The sequence below is a fragment of the Rhinoderma darwinii genome, chromosome 7 (assembly GCF_050947455.1).
Source record: "Rhinoderma darwinii isolate aRhiDar2 chromosome 7, aRhiDar2.hap1, whole genome shotgun sequence".
NCBI classification, from domain to species: Eukaryota; Metazoa; Chordata; class Amphibia; order Anura; family Rhinodermatidae; genus Rhinoderma; species Rhinoderma darwinii.
In genome coordinates, this window is record NC_134693.1 from 144,812,094 (window position 1) to 144,832,913 (window position 20,820).

Genomic DNA, 20,820 nt, shown 5'->3' on the forward strand with positions numbered 1-20,820 from the left:
CACAGTATAATGCCCCCATAGCTGCCCCTAGTGCTAGTGTCCATGTATGTAGCGCTATTGGGGCAGCCTCTAGGAACGGAATTCCCGGCCAGATCATCGGCAACGGGGATAAAGCTCAAGGAGTAGCCACTGAGGTCACAGACCATATATGGACAATGACGTCAAGGGCTTCCCCGAGCACAGGGGAGGAGCTCCCTCTGCTCTGAACTAATTCTGGGGCAGGGAGCTGATGGTTCTCTGCCTCTTGAGGACGCAGATCCAGTTGACAGCGGGACATTCCCCGGGCCACCCGGAATCAGGGACGGTTGGAGGTACGAGAAGCGGCGCTGCTTTATCACATGGGGCTGATCCTGACATCGGCTCCTCCTCAGGGAGGTTCTGCAGCAGCTGAGGTGTATTGTAAGACTATTAGGCGTCCTCCTGGAGCTGTGACTGTACACAGGCCTCCTGCATGTTTATGGAGCTCCACAGTGATATACCATCGTATCATTTACAGTAAGGGGAGGGGCATTATTCCATATATAGCTCGTGTCATATGAGGTTCTGCAGCAGCTAGGGCAGCGCTCCCCTCCGCAGGTATCGGCTAGAGATCGTTTACTGTCCCCTGCTGTGATGATTCGGTGAGGGGCGGGGCGCTCCACGAACTTGTTGAGTAAAGACTACACCTCCCATAATGCCCCGCGTCACACCTCCTGCTTTGCTGCTATTTGCTGTTATAGAAGCCGCGCATGCGTGTCAGGCATGGAAGCTTCGAGGCGCTGAGCTATGCGCGCTGAATTCTGGGTAGGAGACGGGTGGAACAGCGGCCATTTCGTGAAGACAGTGAGAAGAGAGAGGACGGTGCGTCAGAGGTGCGGCCTGACGGTGAGTGCGAGGCCGGGGGGACGTGAGGAGGTCTGTGCCGCTGCCTGGAGGTGTCATGTAGAAACATGTCCGCTGAGGTGGAGGAGGGGGGAATACCGGGGGGGGGGCATCTTCTGAGGTGGAGGGGGAGTACCGGGGGGGGGCATGTTCTGAGGTGGAGGGGGAGTACCGGGGGGGACATCTTCTGAGGTGGTGGAGGAGGGGGGGCATCTTCTGAGGTGGAGGGGGAGTACCGGGGGGGGGGCATCTTCTGAGGGGGCGTACTGGGGGGCATCTTCTGAGGGGGCGTACTGGGGGGCATCTTCTGAGGGGGCGTACTGGGGGGCATCTTCTGAGGGGGTGTACTGGGGGGCATCTTCTGAGGGGGCGTACTGGGGGGCATCTTCTGAGGGGGGTGTACTGGGGGGCATCTTCTGAGGGGGCGTACTGGGGGGCATCTTCTGAGGGGGGTGTACTGGGGGGCATCTTCTGAGGGGGCGTACTGGGGGGCATCTTCTGAGGGGGGTGTACTGGGGGGCATCTTCTGAGGGGGCGTACTGGGGGGCATCTTCTGAGGGGGGTGTACTGGGGGGCATCTTCTGAGGGGGAGTACTGGGGGGCATCTTCGGAGGGGGGAGTACCGAGGGGGGGCATCTTCTGAGGGGGGAGTACTGAGGGGGGGGGAGTATCGGGGGGGCATCTTTGGAGGAGGGGGGAGTATCGGGGGGCATCTTCTGAGGGGGAGGAGGGGGGAGTATCGGGGGGGCATCTTTGGAGGGGGGAGCATCTTCGGAGGGGGGAGTACCGGGGGGCAATCTTCGGAGGGGGGAGTATCGGGGGGGGCATCTTCTGAGGGGGAGGAGGGGTGAGTACCGGGGGGGGGGCATCTTCTGAGGGGGAGGAGGGGTGAGTACCGGGGGGGGGGCATCTTCTGAGGGGGAGGAGGGGTGAGTACCGGGGGGGGGGCATCTTCTGAGGGGGAGGAGGGGTGAGTACCGGGGGGGGGGGCATCTTCTGAGGGGGAGGAGGGGTGAGTACCGGGGGGGGGGCATCTTCTGAGGGGGTGGAGGGGTGAGTACCGGGGGGGGGCATCTTCTGAGGGGGAGGAGGGGGGAGTACCGGGGGGGGGGCATCTTCTGAGGGGGAGGAGGGGGGAGTACCGGGGGGGGGCATCTTCTGAGGGGGAGGAGGGGGGAGTACCGGGGGGGGGCATCTTCTGAGGGGGAGGAGGCGGGAGTACCGGGGGGGGGCATCTTCGGAGGGGGGAGTATCGGGGGGGGCATCTTCTGAGGGGGAGGAGTGGTGAGTATCGGGGGGGGCATCTTCTGAGGGGGAGGAGGGGGGAGTACCGGGGGGGGGCATCTTCGGAGGGGGGAGTATCGGGGGGGGCATCTTCTGAGGGGGAGGAGTGGTGAGTATCGGGGGGGGCATCTTCTGAGGGGGAGGAGGGGGGAGTACCGGGGGGGGGCATCTTCGGAGGGGGGAGTATCGGGGGGGGCATCTTCTGAGGGGGAGGAGTGGTGAGTATCGGGGGGGGCATCTTCTGAGGGGGAGGAGGGGGGAGTACCGTGGGGGGCATCTTCTGAGGGGGAGTACTGGGGGGCATCTTCTGAGGGGGAGTACTGGGGGGCATCTTCTGAGGGGGTGTACTGGGGGGCATCTTCTGAGGGGGAGTACTGGGGGGCATCTTCGGAGGGGGGAGTACCGAGGGGGGGCATCTTCGGAGGGGGGAGTACCGAGGGGGGGCATCTTCTGAGGTGGAGGAGGGGGGAGTACTGAGGAGGGGGGAGTACTGAGGGGGGGCATCTTCTGAGGTGGAGGAGGGGGGAGTACTGAGGGGGGGCATCTTCTGAGGGGGAGGAGGGGGGAGTACTGAGGGGGAGGAGGGGGAGGAGGGGGGAGGGGGGAGTACTGAGGGGGAGGAGGGGGGAGTACTGAGGGGGAGGAGGGGGGAGTACTGAGGGGGGGCATCTTCGGAGGGGGGAGTACCGGAGGGGGGAGTACTGAGGGGGGGCATCTTCGGAGGGGGGAGTACCGGAGGGGGGAGTACTGAGGGGGGGCATCTTCGGAGGGGGGAGTACCGGAGGGGGGAGTACTGAGGGGGGGCATCTTCGGAGGGGGGAGTACCCGAGGGGGGAGTACTGAGGGGGGGCATCTTCTGAGGGGGAGGTGGGGGGAGTACCGGGGGGGGCATCTTCTGGGGGGGAGTATCGGGGGGGCATCTTTGGAGGGGGGGCATCTTCTGAGGGGGAGGAGGGGGGAGTATCGGGGGGCATCTTCTGAGGGGGAGGGAGTATCGGGGGGGCATCTTTGGAGGGGGGGGGCATCTTCGGAGGGGGGAGTACCGGGGGGCATCTTCGGAGGGGGGAGTACCGGGGGGGCATCTTCGGAGGGGGGAGTACCGGGGGGGCATCTTCGGAGGGGGGAGTATCGGGGGGGCATCTTCGGAGGGGGGAGTATCGGGGGGGCATCTTCGGAGGGGGGAGTATCGGGGGGGGCATCTTCGGAGGGGGAGGAGGGGTGAGTATCGGGGGGGGGCATCTTCTGAGGGGGAGGAGGGGTGAGTATCGGGGGGGGGGCATCTTCTGAGGGGGAGGAGGGGTGAGTATCGGGGGGGGCATCTTCTGAGGGGGAGGAGGGGTGAGTATCGGGGGGGGCATCTTCTGAGGGGGAGGAGGGGTGAGTATCGGGGGGGGGCATCTTCTGAGGGGGAGGAGGGGTGAGTATCGGGGGGGCATCTTCTGAGGGGGAGGAGGGGTGAGTATGGGGGGGGCATCTTCTGAGGGGGAGGAGGGGTGAGTATCGGGGGGGCATCTTCTGAGGGGGAGGAGGGGGGAGTACCGGGGGGGGCATCTTCTGAGGGGGAGGAGGGGGGAGTACTGAGGGGGGGGCATCTTCTGAGGGGGGGCATCTTCTGAGGGGGAGTACCGGGGGGGTATCTTCTGAGGGGGAGTACTTGGGACGGGTCAGGGTCTTCGGGGGTGTTGTATATTTTGGGGGTACGGTTTGTCTTGCTATTATAGATGCAGGGTTACCGTTTGACCATGGAGCTTGAGATCTGTATGAGGTGCGGCTCGGTTTTGTATGTGATTTGGGCGGTCGCAGTTCTTGTCTGTCGTTTCCTTCGTTGTTATTTTGGTGTCTGTGGAACTTGTTGTCGTCTCTTTCCTTTGTGCCGTGCGGGGGTTAATGTCGCTGCTGCCCTGAACCTCTGGGGCTCCCCCTAAACACCCTCTCCCTGGAGCTCCCCCTAAACACCCCCTCCCTGGAGCTCCAGCTCACACATTTGTGTCGTTTCATTGACCCCCCTGTAGACGCCGCTCAGGGACTGTCACTTTACCCTGTGCTCGGTCAGGCTGGCGCAGGACGTTTGTGTTCGGGGTTGTCCTTTGTGTTGGGTTTTCTCGGCTGCTCAGCGGTTATTGGGGTTTTTGGCTTCTTGTTGGTGATTTGGAGAGATTGCGGCGGCTGCTCCTGAATATGAGGATTGTCACGTATACCCCTCCCCCGGCAGCATACTGCACAGCTGTGCGCCCCCGCTGGTAGAGGTGTATGCTGCGGTTGCCATGCGTCTCGCGGTAATGTATGAATATGGAGATTTGGCAACTGACTGGAGTATATTTTTTCTTTTTCATGTTCAGACGAATCGGCCATACCAACCTCCGGAGGACCCGGACTGTGCACTCGGGGACCAGCCATGGGCTCGGATAAGCGGTAAGTCGGGCACCTCTGTTCAGCAGACATGTTCATTGCGGAATCCTACTGAGAACATCAGTGCTGTATATTATCTGACATTTGGTGCAGTGTCACAGGTCACGTGCTGTGGGGTTCTGGTGGAGTGGACGTGTCTGCTCAGTCAACGCAGTCCCACAGAGGGCGATGGATTCTTCTCCTGTAGTAGCGCCTTGTATTTATCAGGTGATGTCTGTATACGGCACACGACCACCCCCTATAATCCAGCGCACACACAAAACAAGGCCGGTCCCACCACCCGGACCCCTGATACAAGATTTATTATGTATTGGTGCTAATGCGCTTTGATTTGCTCAGAGACTGTACTTCCTTTTTGTTTTTTATTAGAGAGTTTCCACTTCTTTTAGGCTATGTTCACACGGAGTATTTTGGGGGAGGAATATCTGCCTCAAAATTCCATTTGCAACTTTGAGGCAGATATTCCTCTCCCTGCACGCCGATTTTCGCGGCAATTATCGTGCCGTTTTTCGCCCGCGGCCATTGAGCGCCGCGGGCATAAGACAGCGAGAAATACGCTTTCTCCTGCCTCCCATTGAAGTCAATGGGAGGTCAGAGGCGGAAGCGCCCGAAGATAGGGCATGTCGCTTCTTTTTCCCGCGAGGCAGTTTTACTGCTCGCGGGAAAAAGACGCCGACTCCTACCATTGAAATCAATGGGAGGCGTTCTTGGGCCGGTTTTGCCGAGTTTTGTGACGCGGTTTCCGCGTAAAAAAACTCGGCAAAATACTCCGTGTGAACATAGCCTTTAACTTCAGACAGCTTAAAAAATAATAAGGACCGTGACTTTGGCAGCGCGTAGCATTACTGGTAATCTGGCGTCAATAGGATCTGACAAGCGTGGATACACGGACTGCAGGCGCTGCCTTACCGCTCTGTCTCCGCTCTGTCTCCGCTCTGTCTCCGCTCTGTCTCCGCTCTGTCTCCGCTCTGTCTCCGCTCTGTCTCCGCTCTGTCTCCGCTCTGTCTCCGCTCTGTCTCCGCTCTGTCTCCGCTCTGTCTCCGCTCTGTGCCGGATTATCAGCATTTCAGCGTCACATTTTCCCATTTAAAGTGAGACATGAAGCGATGCTGCTGCAGAATGTACAGTGGATATAAAGTCTACACACCCCTGTTACAATGCCGGGTGTCGTCATGTTACAAAATCAGTCCAAGATGAACAATGTCCAGACTTTTTCCACCTTTTAATGTGACCCATAATCTGTACAAAAACAAACAGTGGAAAAATAAAGAACTATGATAATGTGGTTGCATAAATCTGCACACCCTTAACCCCTTTCCGCACCCTGACGTGAGGTTACGTCTGTACTTTGACAGTTAACCGCCGCGCGCCGCTACACCACAGCGGCGGTGAACTGTGCAGGTTGTCTACCCTGCATTCCCTGTTGCCGATCAGCGTCCCATCGCCGCTGATTTTGGCAGTTAACCCCTTAGATGTGGTGGTCGATTGCGGCCACAATTACAGTTAGAACACGTTACACTATGTAGGTAATGTGATGTATTCCAGCAGCGATCAGTGCTGCAAGTCTCATAGTCCCCTAGTGGGACAAGTAAAAAAAAGATAATAAAAATGTTTTATAAAAGTTGTTACATAAACAAAAAATGCTTTTTTTCCTATAATAAGTCTATTATTTGGTATCGCCGCGTTCGTAATGACCCAAACTATAAAACGAATATTCCCGCATGGTGAACGCCACAAAAAATAGAAGTACAAAACCATGCCAGAATCACTATTTTTTTGGTCACCACCCCTCCTAAAATATACAATAAAAAGTGATCAAAAAGTCGCATGTACCCCAAAACAGTACCAATAAAAACTAAGACCCGTCCCGCAAAATTCACGCCCTTACACCGCTTTTTTGACTAAAAAATAAAAAAGTTCTGGCTCTCAGAATATGGTGACAGAAAATAAATTATTTTATAAAAAAAAGTGATTTTATCGCGCAAACGCTGAAAAACGTAAAAAAAACTATGTACATCTGGTATCGCCGTAATCGTACCGACCCGCAGAATAAAGTAAAATTGGCATTTATAGCCCAGGGTGAACGCCGTAAAAAAAAGTCACAATTGCTTGTTCTTGGTCACCTTGCTCGCCAAAAAATTGAATAAAAAGTGAACAAAAAAATCGCATCTACTCCAAAATGGTAGCAATGAAAACTACAGATTGTCTTGCAACAAATAATCCCTCACACCGGTCCCGCAACAAATAATCCCTCACACCGGTCCCGCAACAAATAATTCCCTCACACCGGTCCCGCAACAAATAATTCCCTCACACCGGTCCCGCAACAAATAATTCCCTCACACCGGTCCCGCAACAAATAATTCCCTCACACCGGTCCCGCAACAAATAATTCCCTCACACCGGTCCCGCAACAAATAATTCCCTCACACCGGTCCCACAACAAATAATCCCTCACACCGGTCCCGCAACAAATAATTCCCTCACACCGGTCCCACAACAAATAATCCCTCACACCGGCCCGGAGGAGAAAAAATAAAGTTCTGGCTCGCCGAATATGGCGATGCAAAATGTTCAGTATTCCAAAAGTGGATAAGATCGGGCGCCATTTATCAGTGCGACGCCGGCCACATATCTGCAGATTATTTATTTACCCCATTATTATACCCCCTGTCTATGCCCCTGATATACTCTGCCCAGCCTACATATGCCCCCACATTATAAACTGAAATACCAGCAAAACGCCAAACAGAACAACTACCAAGCAAAATCTGCGCTCCAAATGCCGCTCCCACCCATCTGAGCCCTGCAGCGCGCCCAAACAGCATAAATGACGCAAACAAATAGTTGTGCAGGTTATTACGGCCGCGCCAATACCGAATATGTGTATACTAGGTCCTCCTTTGCTTCTGCGGCCGGTGCTTCAGTCCATTATCGCACTAGGGCCACATGTGGGATATTCCTAAAAACTGCAGAACCCGGGCAATAAATATTGAGTTGCGTTTCTGGTGTAAAACCTTTCGTGTTACAGGAAAAATAGATTACAAATGAATTTTGGCAAAAAAAAATGAGATTTGTAAATTTCACCTCAACTTTGCTTTAATTCCTGAGAAACGCCTAAACGGTTAAAATTTCTGAATGTGGTTTTGAATACTTTGAGGGGGGCAGTTTTCAAAATGGGATGATTGTATTGGGGGTTTCTAATATAAAAGGCCCTCAAAGCCGCTTCACATCTGACCTGGTCCCTGTAATTACGGCCTTTTTGAAACTTTCTTGAAAATATGAGAAATTGCTGCTAAAGTTGTAATCCTTGTAACGTCCTAGAAAAATAAGAGCGTTCAAAAAACGATGCCGATCTGAAGTAGATGCGTGGGATATATGAAATGGTCACTATTTTGTGTCTATTACAGGCAGTCTTACAAGCAGATACATTTAATTTTAGAAAAATTAAAATTTTTGCACAATTTTGGGGTTTCACAAAAATATACAATTTATCGACCAAATATTTTTTTTTACTAACAAAGTACAACTTGTCACGAGAAAACCGTCTCAGAATCACTTGGATAGGTAAAAGCATTCCCAAGTTATTACTACATCAGGTAACACACGTCAGATTTGAGAAAGTCTGCTTCGTTCTCAAGACCAAAACAGGCTCAGTCCTGAAGGGGTTAAACTAATACTTTGTTGAATTACCTTTTGACTTTATGACGCTTCAGTCTTGTTGGGTAGAAGTCACATGGCAGATCGTGACTTGGCGTCTCCTGTGTGCGCCCCATCCACGTCACCCCACATATTGTCAGTGGGGTTCAGGTCTGGGCTCCGGCTGATCATTTGTTGCTTTGGGTTGTTGTCGTGCTGAAAGGTGAAATTTCTCTTCATCTGCAGGTTTTATGCCAATATTGACTGATATTTGGAACTGTTCACAATCCCCTCCACCTGCAGAAAAACAGCCCCAAAGTATAATGCCGCCCCCCGCCGTGCTCCGTAATGCCGTACTCCGTAATGCCGCCCCCCGCCGTGCTCCGTAATGCCGCCCCCCGCCGAGCCCCACTGCGGGTACGGGGTTCTTTTGATAATGTGCAGTGTTGGCTCTGCGACAAACAAACCTTTTGGAATTCTTGCCAAAAAAGCTTCCGTCCTGCCACCCACCCCCACAGCCCGGACATATGAAGAATATGGGAGATTGTTGTCACATGCACTACACAACCAGAACCTTGCCAGAAAGTCCTGAGCTCCTTTAATGTTGCTGTAGGCCTCTTGGTAGCCTTCTGGACCAATTTTCGTCTTGTCTTTTCATCAAGTTTTGAGGAACGTCCAGTTCTTGGTAATGTTACTGTTGTAACAAATGTAATCCACTTCTTGATAACGTCTTCACTGTGTTCCATGGTATAGCTAATGCCTTGGAAATTCTTTGGTACCCTTCTCCTGACTGATGCCTTTCAACAATCCGATCCCTTTGACGTGTTTTTACAGACCATGGCTTTTACTGTCACATGCAACAAAGAAAATGTCAGGAAAATCCTAATAGAAGAGCGGAACTTTAGGCTATATTCACACGGGGTATTTTGCAGAGTTTTTGGACGCGGAAACCGCGTCGCAAAACTCGGCAAAAACGGCCCGAGAAGTAAAACTGCCTCGCGGGAAAAAGAAGCGACATGCCCTATCTTCGGGCGCTTCCGCCTCTGACCTCCCATTGACTTCAATGGGAGGCAGAGAAAGCGTATTTCGCGCTGTTTTATGCCCAGGGCGCTCAATGGCCGCGGGCAAAAAACGGCGCGAAAATCTGCCTCAAAGTTCCAAACGGAATTTTGAGGCAGATATTCCTCCCCCAAAATACTCCGTGTGAACATAGCCTTATATGGGGGTTACTCAGAATCACTAAATAATGGCAGCGGAGTACTGACTACTATGTAACATGAGCTTAAATGTGATCGGCTAATTCTGAACACAACCAGATCCCCAATTATAAGAGGGTGTTCACCATTATGCAACCACAGTATTGTAGATTTGTTATTTTTCCCCTCAAAGATTTGTTTGATTTTCAATGGATTTATACAGATTATGGGTCACATTAAAGGTGGAAAAAGTTCTGCAATGATTAATCTTGGACTGATCTTATAACATGATAAAAACCCGGCATTGTAACGGGTGTGTAGACTTTTTATATCCACTGTGTACGATGATACTTATTGGCAGATATTGACGTTGTTGTCTTGTTTTTCAGTATAAGCCGCAGTGAGCGCAGCGGAAGATACGGTTCAGCGTTTGATAGAGATGAACGCGATGACCGGGTGTCCAGAAACAGGCGCAGGGACTCTAACGAATACAAAAGATACCGGGACGATCGTGATGACCGATATGATGATTACCGAGATTATGACAGTCCTGAGGTAAGTGCTCCCGATATAATCGTGTGGACACTGAATACGTCAGATGTTCCTGTTCTGCAGCGTTTACTGTCCGCGTGTAATAAAACCTCTGCTCCTTCCAGCGGGATCGTGAGAGGAGGAACAGCGACCGCTCAGAAGATGGTTACCATTCAGACGGTGACTACATGGACCACGACTATCGTAATGATTACTATATGGATGAGAAGGAGAGCAAGACCATCATGCTGAGAGGTCTCCCTATAAACATTAGTGAGAGTGATGTGAGTGCATCCAAATCTGGAAAATATACACGCATGCACGCACGCACGCGCAGCAGTCTCACCGTGGCTAGTCGTTTTTTCTGACCAGTTTTTCACTTTTTTTTTGTCTGGACATAGTTTTCTAGTGATTCGGGTTTAGCCTGTGAGACCTCCGTTTCTTTCCATACATACCGTAGAGTATGTTCACCCTTCTCTATGGTTTGCTGTGTTCGGATCAGGGCCATGGATATGTCTTTTATGTGTTGTGACTTTTTTACGATCTGGTTTGTGTTCTCTGTTGGATGTGTAGCGGTCACTGGCCGCTGCCATCCGTCCTGCAGCGGAATCCTTCTTTGTGCGACTGTTTCTGTGATGCACTGGAATAATACAGAGCTGCTTAATGTATATGGAGAGAAATGTCATATTGGGATGAATGGCCGCTCTACCATCGTCACTTGATTTTATTCATTTGTTCTGGTGATGCCTTTTTAGATTCGAGAATTGGTGGAGTCCTTTGAAGGCCCTCAGCCTGCCGACGTGAGGCTGATGAAGAGAAAGACAGGTGAGGTTCTCTCCGACGTGACGTGATACGCTCCCACTCGTTCTGATTTCCCACCCTTTGAGATTGCTTTCCCCTGGGGACTAGCCCCCTCTTCACCCCCATACACCATCAGGTACTGAATGGACTTGCCATGACTTAGGAACCTCTCCTATAGAAATTTATTTGTATATTCTGCATAATTTCTTTGTTTGGGTTTGGTAAGTAGATATGTTGGGATGTAATGTCTTCCGCATGACTGATTCACCACCCTTATGTCTGCTGAGAACCTCCGGTATTGCGGCCTTGTCTCCAGCGCGTGGGCTGCTGCCTCATGGGAGCCCCTCAGTTCAGGTGGTGGAATGTGTAGTTTGCTGGGGATGTTTGTTTTAGAGGTTCCTTTTCATGGCAACCCATTTAAGACAGGTGACAGGACTGCACCCATGGAAGCCATGCCATAAAGCACTGCTAGAACCATGGGCTTTGTCAGTTGGAGAGATGCAGCTGTGTTTTCTGTAAAAGGAAGTGACTAACACTAGTATCCCGTCTATATCTGAATGCTGTCTCTAGGTTTAAGCCGCGGTTTCGCCTTCGTGGAGTTTTATCACTTGCAAGATGCTACCAGCTGGATGGAAGCCAATCAGGTTGCTTCACTCTCCAAGTCTAGAATACTCCTGAGAAATGGCACATGACATATGTCTGTAACCGAGATCGAAAAGCAGAATGAGGATGGGGGAGGGGGTGAAGGGAGAGAGGCTTTCAGGTGATCATGGGGGACAAGCTCTATGTACATTAAAGCGCTCTGCTGTCTGAATATTGACCGTCGGTGTGTAGTTGTCGTCTCACCTCATTGTTGAGTTCTTCCATGCAGATCAGCGACAATACGTAATCATGACGACCTTTCACTAGGTTAGCGATTATAAACGGGGCTTAGCTGCCGTATAGTGGTTAATGGTCTTCACTTTGTAGCGGCCGCCCCTAAATCTCACTTAACCTGTCTGCATTATAGAAGCTTATTTGACTGCATGACTTGGTGCACCTTGATCCCAGGTGTCTGGTGAAGCAGCACCTCTTTCATGTACACAGAGCCCCAGTGTATGGACTGTATGATGTGCAGGTCCCCCCCTCTCCCTGGGTTACTGCTGAGTACATCTGACAGACACATGTCCTGTAATAACTCCACATGGGCCGCACAGCTCCTAAATGTACTGGGGGGGGGGGGGGTACACGTGTGTGAGCTCATTATTGTGCAGCCGAGATGTGTATGTACACAGAATATTCATATGATCGGAGTGTAAAACTCCTGGGAGCCGGGCAGCAGTCAGAGATTTTACGTACTTTAGACATCTCATCCTGGTTCCCAAAACGACATTTTATAGTAATGGTGGGAGGGCAAGTAGTAGCTTGCAGGAGAATGATATTTAACCCCTGCATAACAGTACAGTCCCAGTAATTATAACTAGGATCTGACGGGATCATCCATTTAGCTGGGACTTTAAACCCATCTTTTCATGAGAACTTGCAGAAGAATCCGAGAAGTCACTTTCTCGAAACCCCTCTATTGAAGTTTGCCTGCAGGGTTGGGAATAGGGGGCTGCTAGGGGGGAGGGTGTTACCTCTGCTACAGTAATGGTATTTGTGAACCCCAAAAACGTGTTCATGGTTTCCTCATCTTGACCCTTCCGGTGCCAGAAGAGGTTGCATATTTTGCCCTGTGGTTAGGCCATGAGGGGGCTACCCCTGATAATCACACCTGTATTTACAGATGCCATGTTCAAAGATTGGGAATACTGCGTGCAGTATTAAACGTTCATCTCTTTCTGGAGCCCCATGCCCCTGACTACACCCCACTCTTTCTGTTTCTTCCATCGGCAGCTCTGTGCGCCTCTGAATCCCTCTTCTCAATCCACCCCTTGTGGTGGGGGCTGGCAAAAGCATTTAGTTGGCAGTGGGTGGTCCTTCCCCACATTGCCGTCCATATTAGTCGGGAGCTCATTCCCCTCCGCCGGGGGATAGACGTCCGCTTGTCACAATGCTGGCAATAACTTGCCTCTCTTTTATGTTCTTGCAGAAGAAGCTGGTGATCCAGGGGAAGACCATCGCCATGCATTACAGCAACCCCCGCCCCAAGTTTGAGGACTGGCTGTGCAACAAGGTGAGTTCATGCGCGAGGTGTGGGGGCTGGGGTGTCAGGCAATTCAACAGTAAATATTAAGTGTAAAGCTCTCTGGTTTTATAGTGTGGCCTGTACAACTTTCGAAGAAGACTAAAATGCTTCCGCTGTGGAGCAGCCAAGATTGGTGAGTGTTTGAGATGAATGTTCCGGTTGTTCTTCAGATTCGTCTGTTTCAGGCAGTTCTTTATGATCCATCTGTTGCTTCATTGAATGATCTTGATGGAGTCAGATGCTCAGTTTGCAGCGTTTATAGATCAGATTATGTCAGCAATGCGGATGAACAAGTCACTCTGGACGGATTTCATGCTTTAACGCCACTTCTTTGTGTTCCATCAGATTCCTCAGAGGCTCCTCCTGGCGCCCCAGAGGCCCCTCCGTCGGCTGATTACTACAGTGACAGTAAGTGTTTCCAATGCTTTGCATTCAAATCCAATAAGGGGGGGGGGGGGAGCGGAGCTGAATGCAGACTAGCAAAAAATAAAGACGTTTTCCATGATAAGCAAACGCCGGCTTTTATTTTTCTCGTTGTGGGGGCATCTGCTATACTTATTACCTGCGCCAGTTTTTATACATGAGGCTTTGAGTCAAATTTGTGAAATATTTTTCTATAGATTTACGTATTTACTTCTACCAGAGCTCAGCTGTTAATAAAGGGGTGTCGCACAATGCAGGGACTATGGACAGAAGGAAATATTAGATACTTAAAGTGGCTTTAGTGACATTTGCACGTAATGTGGAACTGACTAAATATGTGGCTTGTCGTGGTCTGATGTGACTGACAGGCCACTCTGCTAGAAGACGTCGCCGAAACGAGCCTCCGGTTTGGTGTCATCCCCCGTGCCGGAGCTCAAATATGGCTATTCTTTTATTCCAACTCCTTACACTGTTGGTGACTGTAGATGTGGGGTCTGATTTGTCTGATCTTTGCCTAAAATGAACCAGTTCTAAAAATGGTGTGTGTAATAGATGTATATCTTTATATTAATAATCCACGCCCTCTCCATTGTAACGGCTCCTGGATCTGCTCCTGGATCTGCTCCTTGCACGGGCTGACCTCTTCCTTTTTTCATTTTATGACTGATTATTTTAACCCCTTGTATAGACCATTTTCTTTTCTTTTTTCCTTACATTTGTGTTTAGTGTAGAACATGTTAACGAGGATCTGTCACTAGTTTAATAATGCCAAATCTCCCAGCTAATCTAATAGGCGCTGATATTGGTAGTGAAAACCGTGTCCCAAAATGTTTTTTATTTTAGAAGTTGAGGTTTGCTTTTTTTTTTTTTCAAATATGCAAATGAGCCTATATTTGATAAATGGGTGTCAACATCAGCGATTCTCTGGAGGTGGAGCTCCTCCCAGCCTCTGACTCTGACCTATCAGCATGAAGCTGCTTCACACCGTGTGAGAGACTGAGGCTGGAGGGAAGGGGGATCACTTCAAACAGCCATATCTCGGGCTGTGGACCCCCTAGAACAGCGGTTCTGATGGCATGTGAAAGAGGGGATTCTAGTCTTTCATATGACACCAGTTTCGCTGTGACACAACCAGAGATCTCACCAGTTGGGAATGGAAGCTGTATACTATATGATCACGCTGTGTTGCAGGGAAGGGGGGGAGAAGCTGTAAGCTGATTGGACAGCGTCCTACAGAAAACATTACTCCACCCAGAGTGAGTCACCTCCCATTTGGCAAGTATAGCCACTTTATCATATTCAGAAAACTTTCTCAGAACTTTGCAAATAAACGTTTTTGAAAAACAATCACACGGTCAGGAGATGGGGAATTAGTGACAGATCCTCTTTAATACTAAGGGAACACGTTTACTAATTTCCACTATTCAAATACAATCTGATCACTTTATGATATGAGCTGCAATGTGAGAATGGTGGTGGATGCGTGGCAGGCGTTTACCTCTTACCTGGGGGGCTTAGTTTGCTTGGGAGGTCACCCCTCTTTACAGACAACTGGGTGTAACCTTATTAGGTGGCTATGTATCCTCAGCCATTATTCTGCGTAACATCGGGCCACACACTGTGGTGGATTCCATCCTGGCTGCCCTCGCTCCTTATGTGTCGCTGGTGGTGAGCAACATCCGGCTTATCAAAGACAAACAGACCCAACAGAACCGAGGATTTGCCTTTGTACAGCTGCCCTCTGCCCTGGTAAGTGTTCGCTGCATTTCCACATTATATATATATATATATATATATATGTCTCGCGTCTCGTCAGAGGATAACACGTCCATTCATCTCCAGGAAGCGTCGCAGCTGCTGCAGATCCTCCAGACACTTCATCCTCCCCTCAAAATTGATGGGAAGACAATTGGCGTTGATTTTGCCAAGAGTGCTAGAAAGTGAGTCCAAGTTTATTCCGTTACAATATATCATTTATTTTTACATGGCTGGACCTAAACACAGTGTTAATCCATAAACATACTAAATCACGTAGACGAGAGATCTAGAATTCCCCGCGCTGCCTTGGATCTGGTTTAGATGTCACGTGCTGTCAATTCGTTGTCTATTTCCTTATTACAGAAGGTGCTGATCGTATTTTCCAGTGGTTTAGACAGCCGCTAATTGTTAACTGAACTAATGACGAGTGACGGGCCGTGTCGGTTTATAATGGTTTCCCTTGTGTTTTGCAGAGATCTTGTACTGCCGGATGGGAACAGGGTCAGCGCGTTCTCCGTAGCAAGCACCGCCATTGCAGCAGCTCAATGGTCGTCCACACAGGTGAGTGTCTACCCATAGACGTGCCAATCCAGCCCAGTCTCAGAGTGTGGATCTGCATTGATTCTTGTTTGCTCCAGTCTCCATTTCTTTTCCGCATAATGAAGTCTTTTCAATGATTATTGATCTGTAAAATCAGTTCTGATGTAAATCATTGCAGTTTATCATTTATTGTAAGACTTTTATGTTTTATTTTAGGCTCAGCAAAGCGGGGACAATGCAGAATATGGATACGCACAGCAAGGGCAAGAGGGATATGCACCATATGGACAGGTGGGTATTGCTCAGTCCATAAATTTATTTTTGTGCTTGCTCTATGATTACACTGACAAAAAACATGTTTGTCTTCCAAGTATTCGCAGGAATATCAGCAGTATCCGTCTCAGAATGGAGGAGCAGACCAGGGGGCAGCAGCGCCAGCAGAAGGCAGTGCCACAACTGCTGCAGTGGTGTGTCAGAGTCCGCAGCTTTACCAACAGCCGGGATCTCCAGTAAGTGGGGGCTGGGAGATGAGGCGCGGTAGTGTCCCCCACCACGCGGAGCCGCAGGGCCAAACCTTCCTTAGTTCCCTATGACAGCTCCAATGTTTAATGTCTCTTTGAGGGGCTCGTTCTTGCTGCATCTAATGGCCTGGAATTGAAGCAGATTCCAGAAGTTGTCAGCACTGAACGATCGGACTTATTAGGTACCAATGAGAGATCTTCTCCTTCTAGACACAACCGAGCACTAGCGCTACTGCCAACACCGCCCCCACGTCAAGTGCCGCGTCAGAAGAAACCACCACTGCCCCCAACTCCATTATCCCAGGTGTAAAATACGGTATGTGCGTTCCTTTGATTTTGTATTCCTGCCTGTGACCCCCACGATGGTTGAGCTGTGTAATGTGCTGTTACTCTGTGTTTGGCAGCTGTTCCGGACACCTCCACGTACCAGTATGATGAATCGTCCGGATACTACTACGACCCTCAGACCAGCCTCTACTATGATTCCAATTCTCAGGTACTTTTTTTTTGCCATTGAAATTGCCAATGTCTTTGTAATGTATTAAATTCTGCGTCATGTACATTATTTCATGTCCTATTTCTTTGTATAGTATTACTACAACTCTGCCACCCAGCAATACTTGTACTGGGATGGGGAGAAGCAGACGTACCTGCCGGCAGCAGATGGAGCAGCACAGAACACGTCACCGACAAATGGGGCAACAAACGCTGCTGGCAGGGAGGGCAAGGAGAAGAAAGAGAAGCCAAAAAGCAAAACTGCCCAGCAGGTACACAGGGCCTAACCAGCTGCTCCGTACCCCTCCCCGGATCATGTTATATGGGACTCATCATCTCGTTTTCCCCTCAGATTGCCAAAGACATGGAGCGTTGGGCAAAGAGTCTAAACAAACAGAAGGAAAACTTCAAGAACAGCTTCCAGCCCCTGAGCGCCCGCGATGAGGAGAGGAAGGAGTCTGCCGCTGCGGATGCGGGATTTGCCTTGTTTGAGAAGAAGGTGCGTGTTCTACCGTTCGCCATGTTTCGGGTGGTTCGTGTTTTTGTCGACCCCAATCTAAGCGGTTTTCTCTCTCCACAGCAAGGGGCGTTATTGGAGAGGCAGTTCCTGCCAGACATGATGATGATGATGAGCGCAGAGGAGGAGAAGCCGCCCAACGTAAGTAGGAGGGTCCCCGAGTCGTCTCTACTGTCACATGGTGTTTGTGTCGCTCCGCATTTAAATGCCTTTTGTTTTGTGCAGCGAGCGCTGGTTGCAGCTTACAGCGGTGACAGTGACAACGAAGACGAGGCAGATCGGCTGCAGGGAATGCTGGATGAAGAAAAGCTAACGGATTGGAAGAAACTGGCGTGCTTACTGTGTCGCCGGCAGTTTCCAAACAAAGATGCCCTAACAAGACATCAGCAGCTGTCAGACCTGCACAAGGCGAGTCCAGGGTCACTCCGGGTTCTGTATCCGCCCTGAACAGCTCCAAAGTATAAAATAATAATCCCACTCTTGTCCTACAGCAAAACCTAGATGTTTATAGAAGATCCAGACTCTCCGATCAAGATCTAGAAGATCTGGAGCAGCAGGAGAGGGAGGTGAGGGTCCGCAGCACATGTGGCGGGGGGTTATAACTGAGGCTCTATTATCAGTGTTAACTGCGGCTTCCTGTCACGTAGGCAAAATACCGTGATCGAGCAGCAGAGAGGAGGGAGAAGTACGGCATCCCGGAGCCTCCCGAGCCCAAGCGCAAGAAGCAGTACGATGCCACCGTAGTGTAAGTGTCCGGCGCTGCTGCTGCTGTTGGGGTGGACTGTTCTGCCATGACGTGTGTTCACTTTTTCCGCCTTTTATCTCAGGAACTACGAGCAGCCAACTAAGGATGGGATTGATATCAGTAATATCGGCAACAAAATGCTGCAGGCGATGGGCTGGAAGGAGGGCTCTGGGCTCGGCCGAAAGAGTCAGGGAATCACGGCCCCCATTCAGGTGAGAGTGAAATATGACCCCAGTGATCCTGTAGATGTCTGTAATATGGTGTGCGCCCCTGGACCTCTCCTCATGGATCACCAGGCGCTCCGCTTGCTATGGGCCGTGTGTGGCGTCCGGACCTGGTGCCTCTTCTGTGCTTGTTGCTCTACAATCTGACCGGAGGTCCAGTAATCATGCGGCATCGGGATGATCAGTGTCCGTACTGCATATAAACCTTCCATAGTAGTTTAGAGGGGAGGGGGCCATCCAGGGGAGTCATGTTATTGCTGGAGTTCTTTGTCACCTGCTTAGTCTGTGGAGCTGCTGAACGCCGGGTCCTGTGGAAAGATTCCTCCTTGTTCTCTGCTCCGGAGGTGCTGCTGTCCTGTTTCTGGGTAGTGACGATCACCTTTCTTTTCACAGGCGCAGGTCAGGATGAGGGGTGCAGGGCTGGGAGCAAAAGGAAGCTCTTATGGGGTCAACACATCGGATTCTTACAAAGACGCCGTCAGGAAAGCCATGTTTGCACGATTCACGGAGATGGAATGAATGATGGATAAATATGAACTTTTCCCTCTGGTGGGGGGTACTGGTGGCCAATGGAGCCGGCCCCCACCCCCAGCATTGAAGTGGGGCGTCCCCTGTAAATATGTATTATACAACTGTACAGTGTAAATATGTTTTGTCAGAAGTTTGTATGTTAGGGGTGTGAGTGACACATTTGTCCCCTCAGTAATAGAGGTCATCACTGATGAAATTGGATAACCCTTTCTACAAAATTCAATTTGTACAATTTTGTTTTTTCCCAAAGAAATAAATTTCGGAGCAAAATCTTGTGGCTTTGTCTCCTGTGATGTCCTGGTCACTGCAGGGTCCTGGTCCGAAGCTGTGCAGTGCCATCTGTAGAGTGGCCACCAGGTGGCAGCATAGCCCCACATGTTCAGTCACTGCTGAGAGCTGCAGCGGTAACCTGATCAGACCGACGACCGCCTCTGAATTAGTCTATGTAAAACTTTTGAAAGGCAATTTTTATATTATTTTTTTTAAATGTATATCAATGTGTTTTGTGTAAAGATAAATAATTTTTATTAAAAAAGTTTTTTTATATACAGCTGCTTTGTATTCATATAGAGCAGCTGTATCTAGCGCTATTCACTGAATCCTACGGACCGGACTGGTTGTGTGAGAGGGTCCCGCGTCTTGACGCAGGATTCAGCTGTAATCTCTCACATCTAAGTTATGAACTGTCAGACACGCACTGAACCCGTCAGGTCCGCGGCACTGACGGATTCAGTGAATAGCGAACGATACAACTGTTCTGTATAGAGAATACAAAGCAGCTGTATCTTTTTTTGAAGTTTATTTATGAAGTCGCACCAAACACTGAAATATTTTTGTTAAAAATAAATTTGCCTTTTCAAAGGTTTACATGAACTTTAACAGCAAAAGAAAAGTATTGTGATGCCCAGAGCACCTGATCGGATTACAGCTCGTGTATATGAGGCAGCGTGTACAATGATTCCCGGACTTGGGCTCGTTGTCAGATACATTTCTGCTGTAAAACCTTCTTGTAGGAGACGAGGCGCCGTATTATAGAACACCAGCCAATGCGGCTCAGGAAAATGTCAATGTGCCTCATTCTGATTGGCTGGCAGCAGATTCTGCTCTGAGTAAGATCTAAGAGGAGGGGAAAAAGTGCAGGACCACAAACGGAGCTGCTAATCCAAACAATTGTGATGGTAATAATAACCAGGGCTACGCGTTTCGACGCTGGACAAGTGTCTTCATCGGGTGAGATTAGCAGCGTCGTTTGTGGTCCAACGATTTTTCTCCTTATCTCTTACAATTTTTAAAAACAATCCCGTTGCGATAATTTGGAAAAGTGAATCAAAGGTATTGCAGCAGCCTGATCCAGAGTTGTGCGACTTAAGGTGAGCATAAGGCGCACACACACGCACGCGCACGCACACGTGATACAGTCTGTACATCTGCCACATTTCCCGGACCGAACACACAACAGGGAGCCGGGGTCCTAGCATCATAGTTATGTACGATGCTAGGAGTCCCGGCCTCTCTGCAGGACAACTGTCCCGTACTGTATTCATATTTTCAGTACGGGACAGAAGTTCCACGGAGAGGCAGGGACTCCTAGCATCGTACATAACTATGATGCCCGGCTCCCTGCAGTGTGTTCGGTCCGGGACTTGCGGCCGAAATACGTTCCGTCCATTACGGACCGAACATGCTGGTGTGAACCCGGCCTCCCCTTGTACTGAAGCTGCTGTGGGTACTTATCTCTGTGTGTTATGACTTCAGGGTAGATGGTGAGCGACGTTTCGGCAGATGAATAAATCGTTCGTGTATATTTCATAGAAAACGATCATATAAATAGAAGTGAAATTCCCCATCCTGGGATAGTTGTATGAAGTGCTTAGTTGGTTTGTTCAAGGGAAAACGGCTCCTGATTTTCAGACGTTTTTTTTAAGCCACTTGCGATTTTCGCGTAGTTTTTTTATGGCCGTTTTTGGAGCTTTTTTTTCGATAGTCAATGAAAAACTCCTCCAAAAATGTCTAAAGAAGTGGCCTGTACTTTTTCGCGTCCGGTTTTTTTTTCCCGCGTGAAAAACGCTCTGTTGGAATAGAACTGGTTTGCCATTGAAATCAATGGGCAGATGTTTGGAGGCGTTCCGCCGCCGATTTTTCAGCCCGAAAAACAACCAAAAATAGGCCGTGTGAATG

At 50.1% G+C, this 20,820-nt stretch overlaps 1 protein-coding gene across 2 annotated transcripts; it reads left to right on the forward strand.

The window, feature by feature from the left end:
* Window positions 1-755: 755 nt before the first annotated feature.
* LOC142656950 (RNA-binding protein 5-like) lies at window positions 756-18,912 on the forward strand. 2 transcript variants are annotated; one of them, XM_075831986.1, is made up of 24 exons: window positions 756-864; window positions 4,485-4,557; window positions 9,779-9,944; window positions 10,046-10,204; window positions 10,676-10,745; window positions 11,292-11,365; window positions 12,793-12,876; window positions 12,961-13,021; window positions 13,234-13,296; window positions 14,882-15,060; window positions 15,154-15,251; window positions 15,543-15,630; window positions 15,826-15,900; window positions 15,981-16,118; window positions 16,341-16,446; window positions 16,535-16,626; window positions 16,721-16,897; window positions 16,978-17,124; window positions 17,206-17,283; window positions 17,368-17,550; window positions 17,634-17,708; window positions 17,790-17,887; window positions 17,970-18,099; window positions 18,505-18,912. In XM_075831986.1, the coding sequence occupies exons 2-24, from the start codon at window positions 4,541-4,543 to the stop codon at window positions 18,628-18,630; spliced, it is 2,484 nt and encodes an 827-aa protein (XP_075688101.1). In that variant the 5' UTR covers window positions 756-864; window positions 4,485-4,540; the 3' UTR covers window positions 18,631-18,912. The 2 variants fall into 2 exon arrangements, with proteins under 2 accessions (XP_075688101.1, XP_075688102.1); XM_075831987.1 differs by having other exon boundaries at window positions 14,900-15,060.
* Window positions 18,913-20,820: the final 1,908 nt, after the last annotated feature.

Bases quoted from the DNA above. Each gene is read 5' to 3' on its own strand.
- LOC142656950 (XM_075831986.1), top strand. The intron at 15,061-15,153 runs GTAAGTGTTCGC...ATTCATCTCCAG, and splicing joins TACAGCTGCCCTCTGCCCTG to GAAGCGTCGCAGCTGCTGCA. The intron at 15,252-15,542 runs GTGAGTCCAAGT...TGTGTTTTGCAG, and splicing joins TTTGCCAAGAGTGCTAGAAA to AGATCTTGTACTGCCGGATG.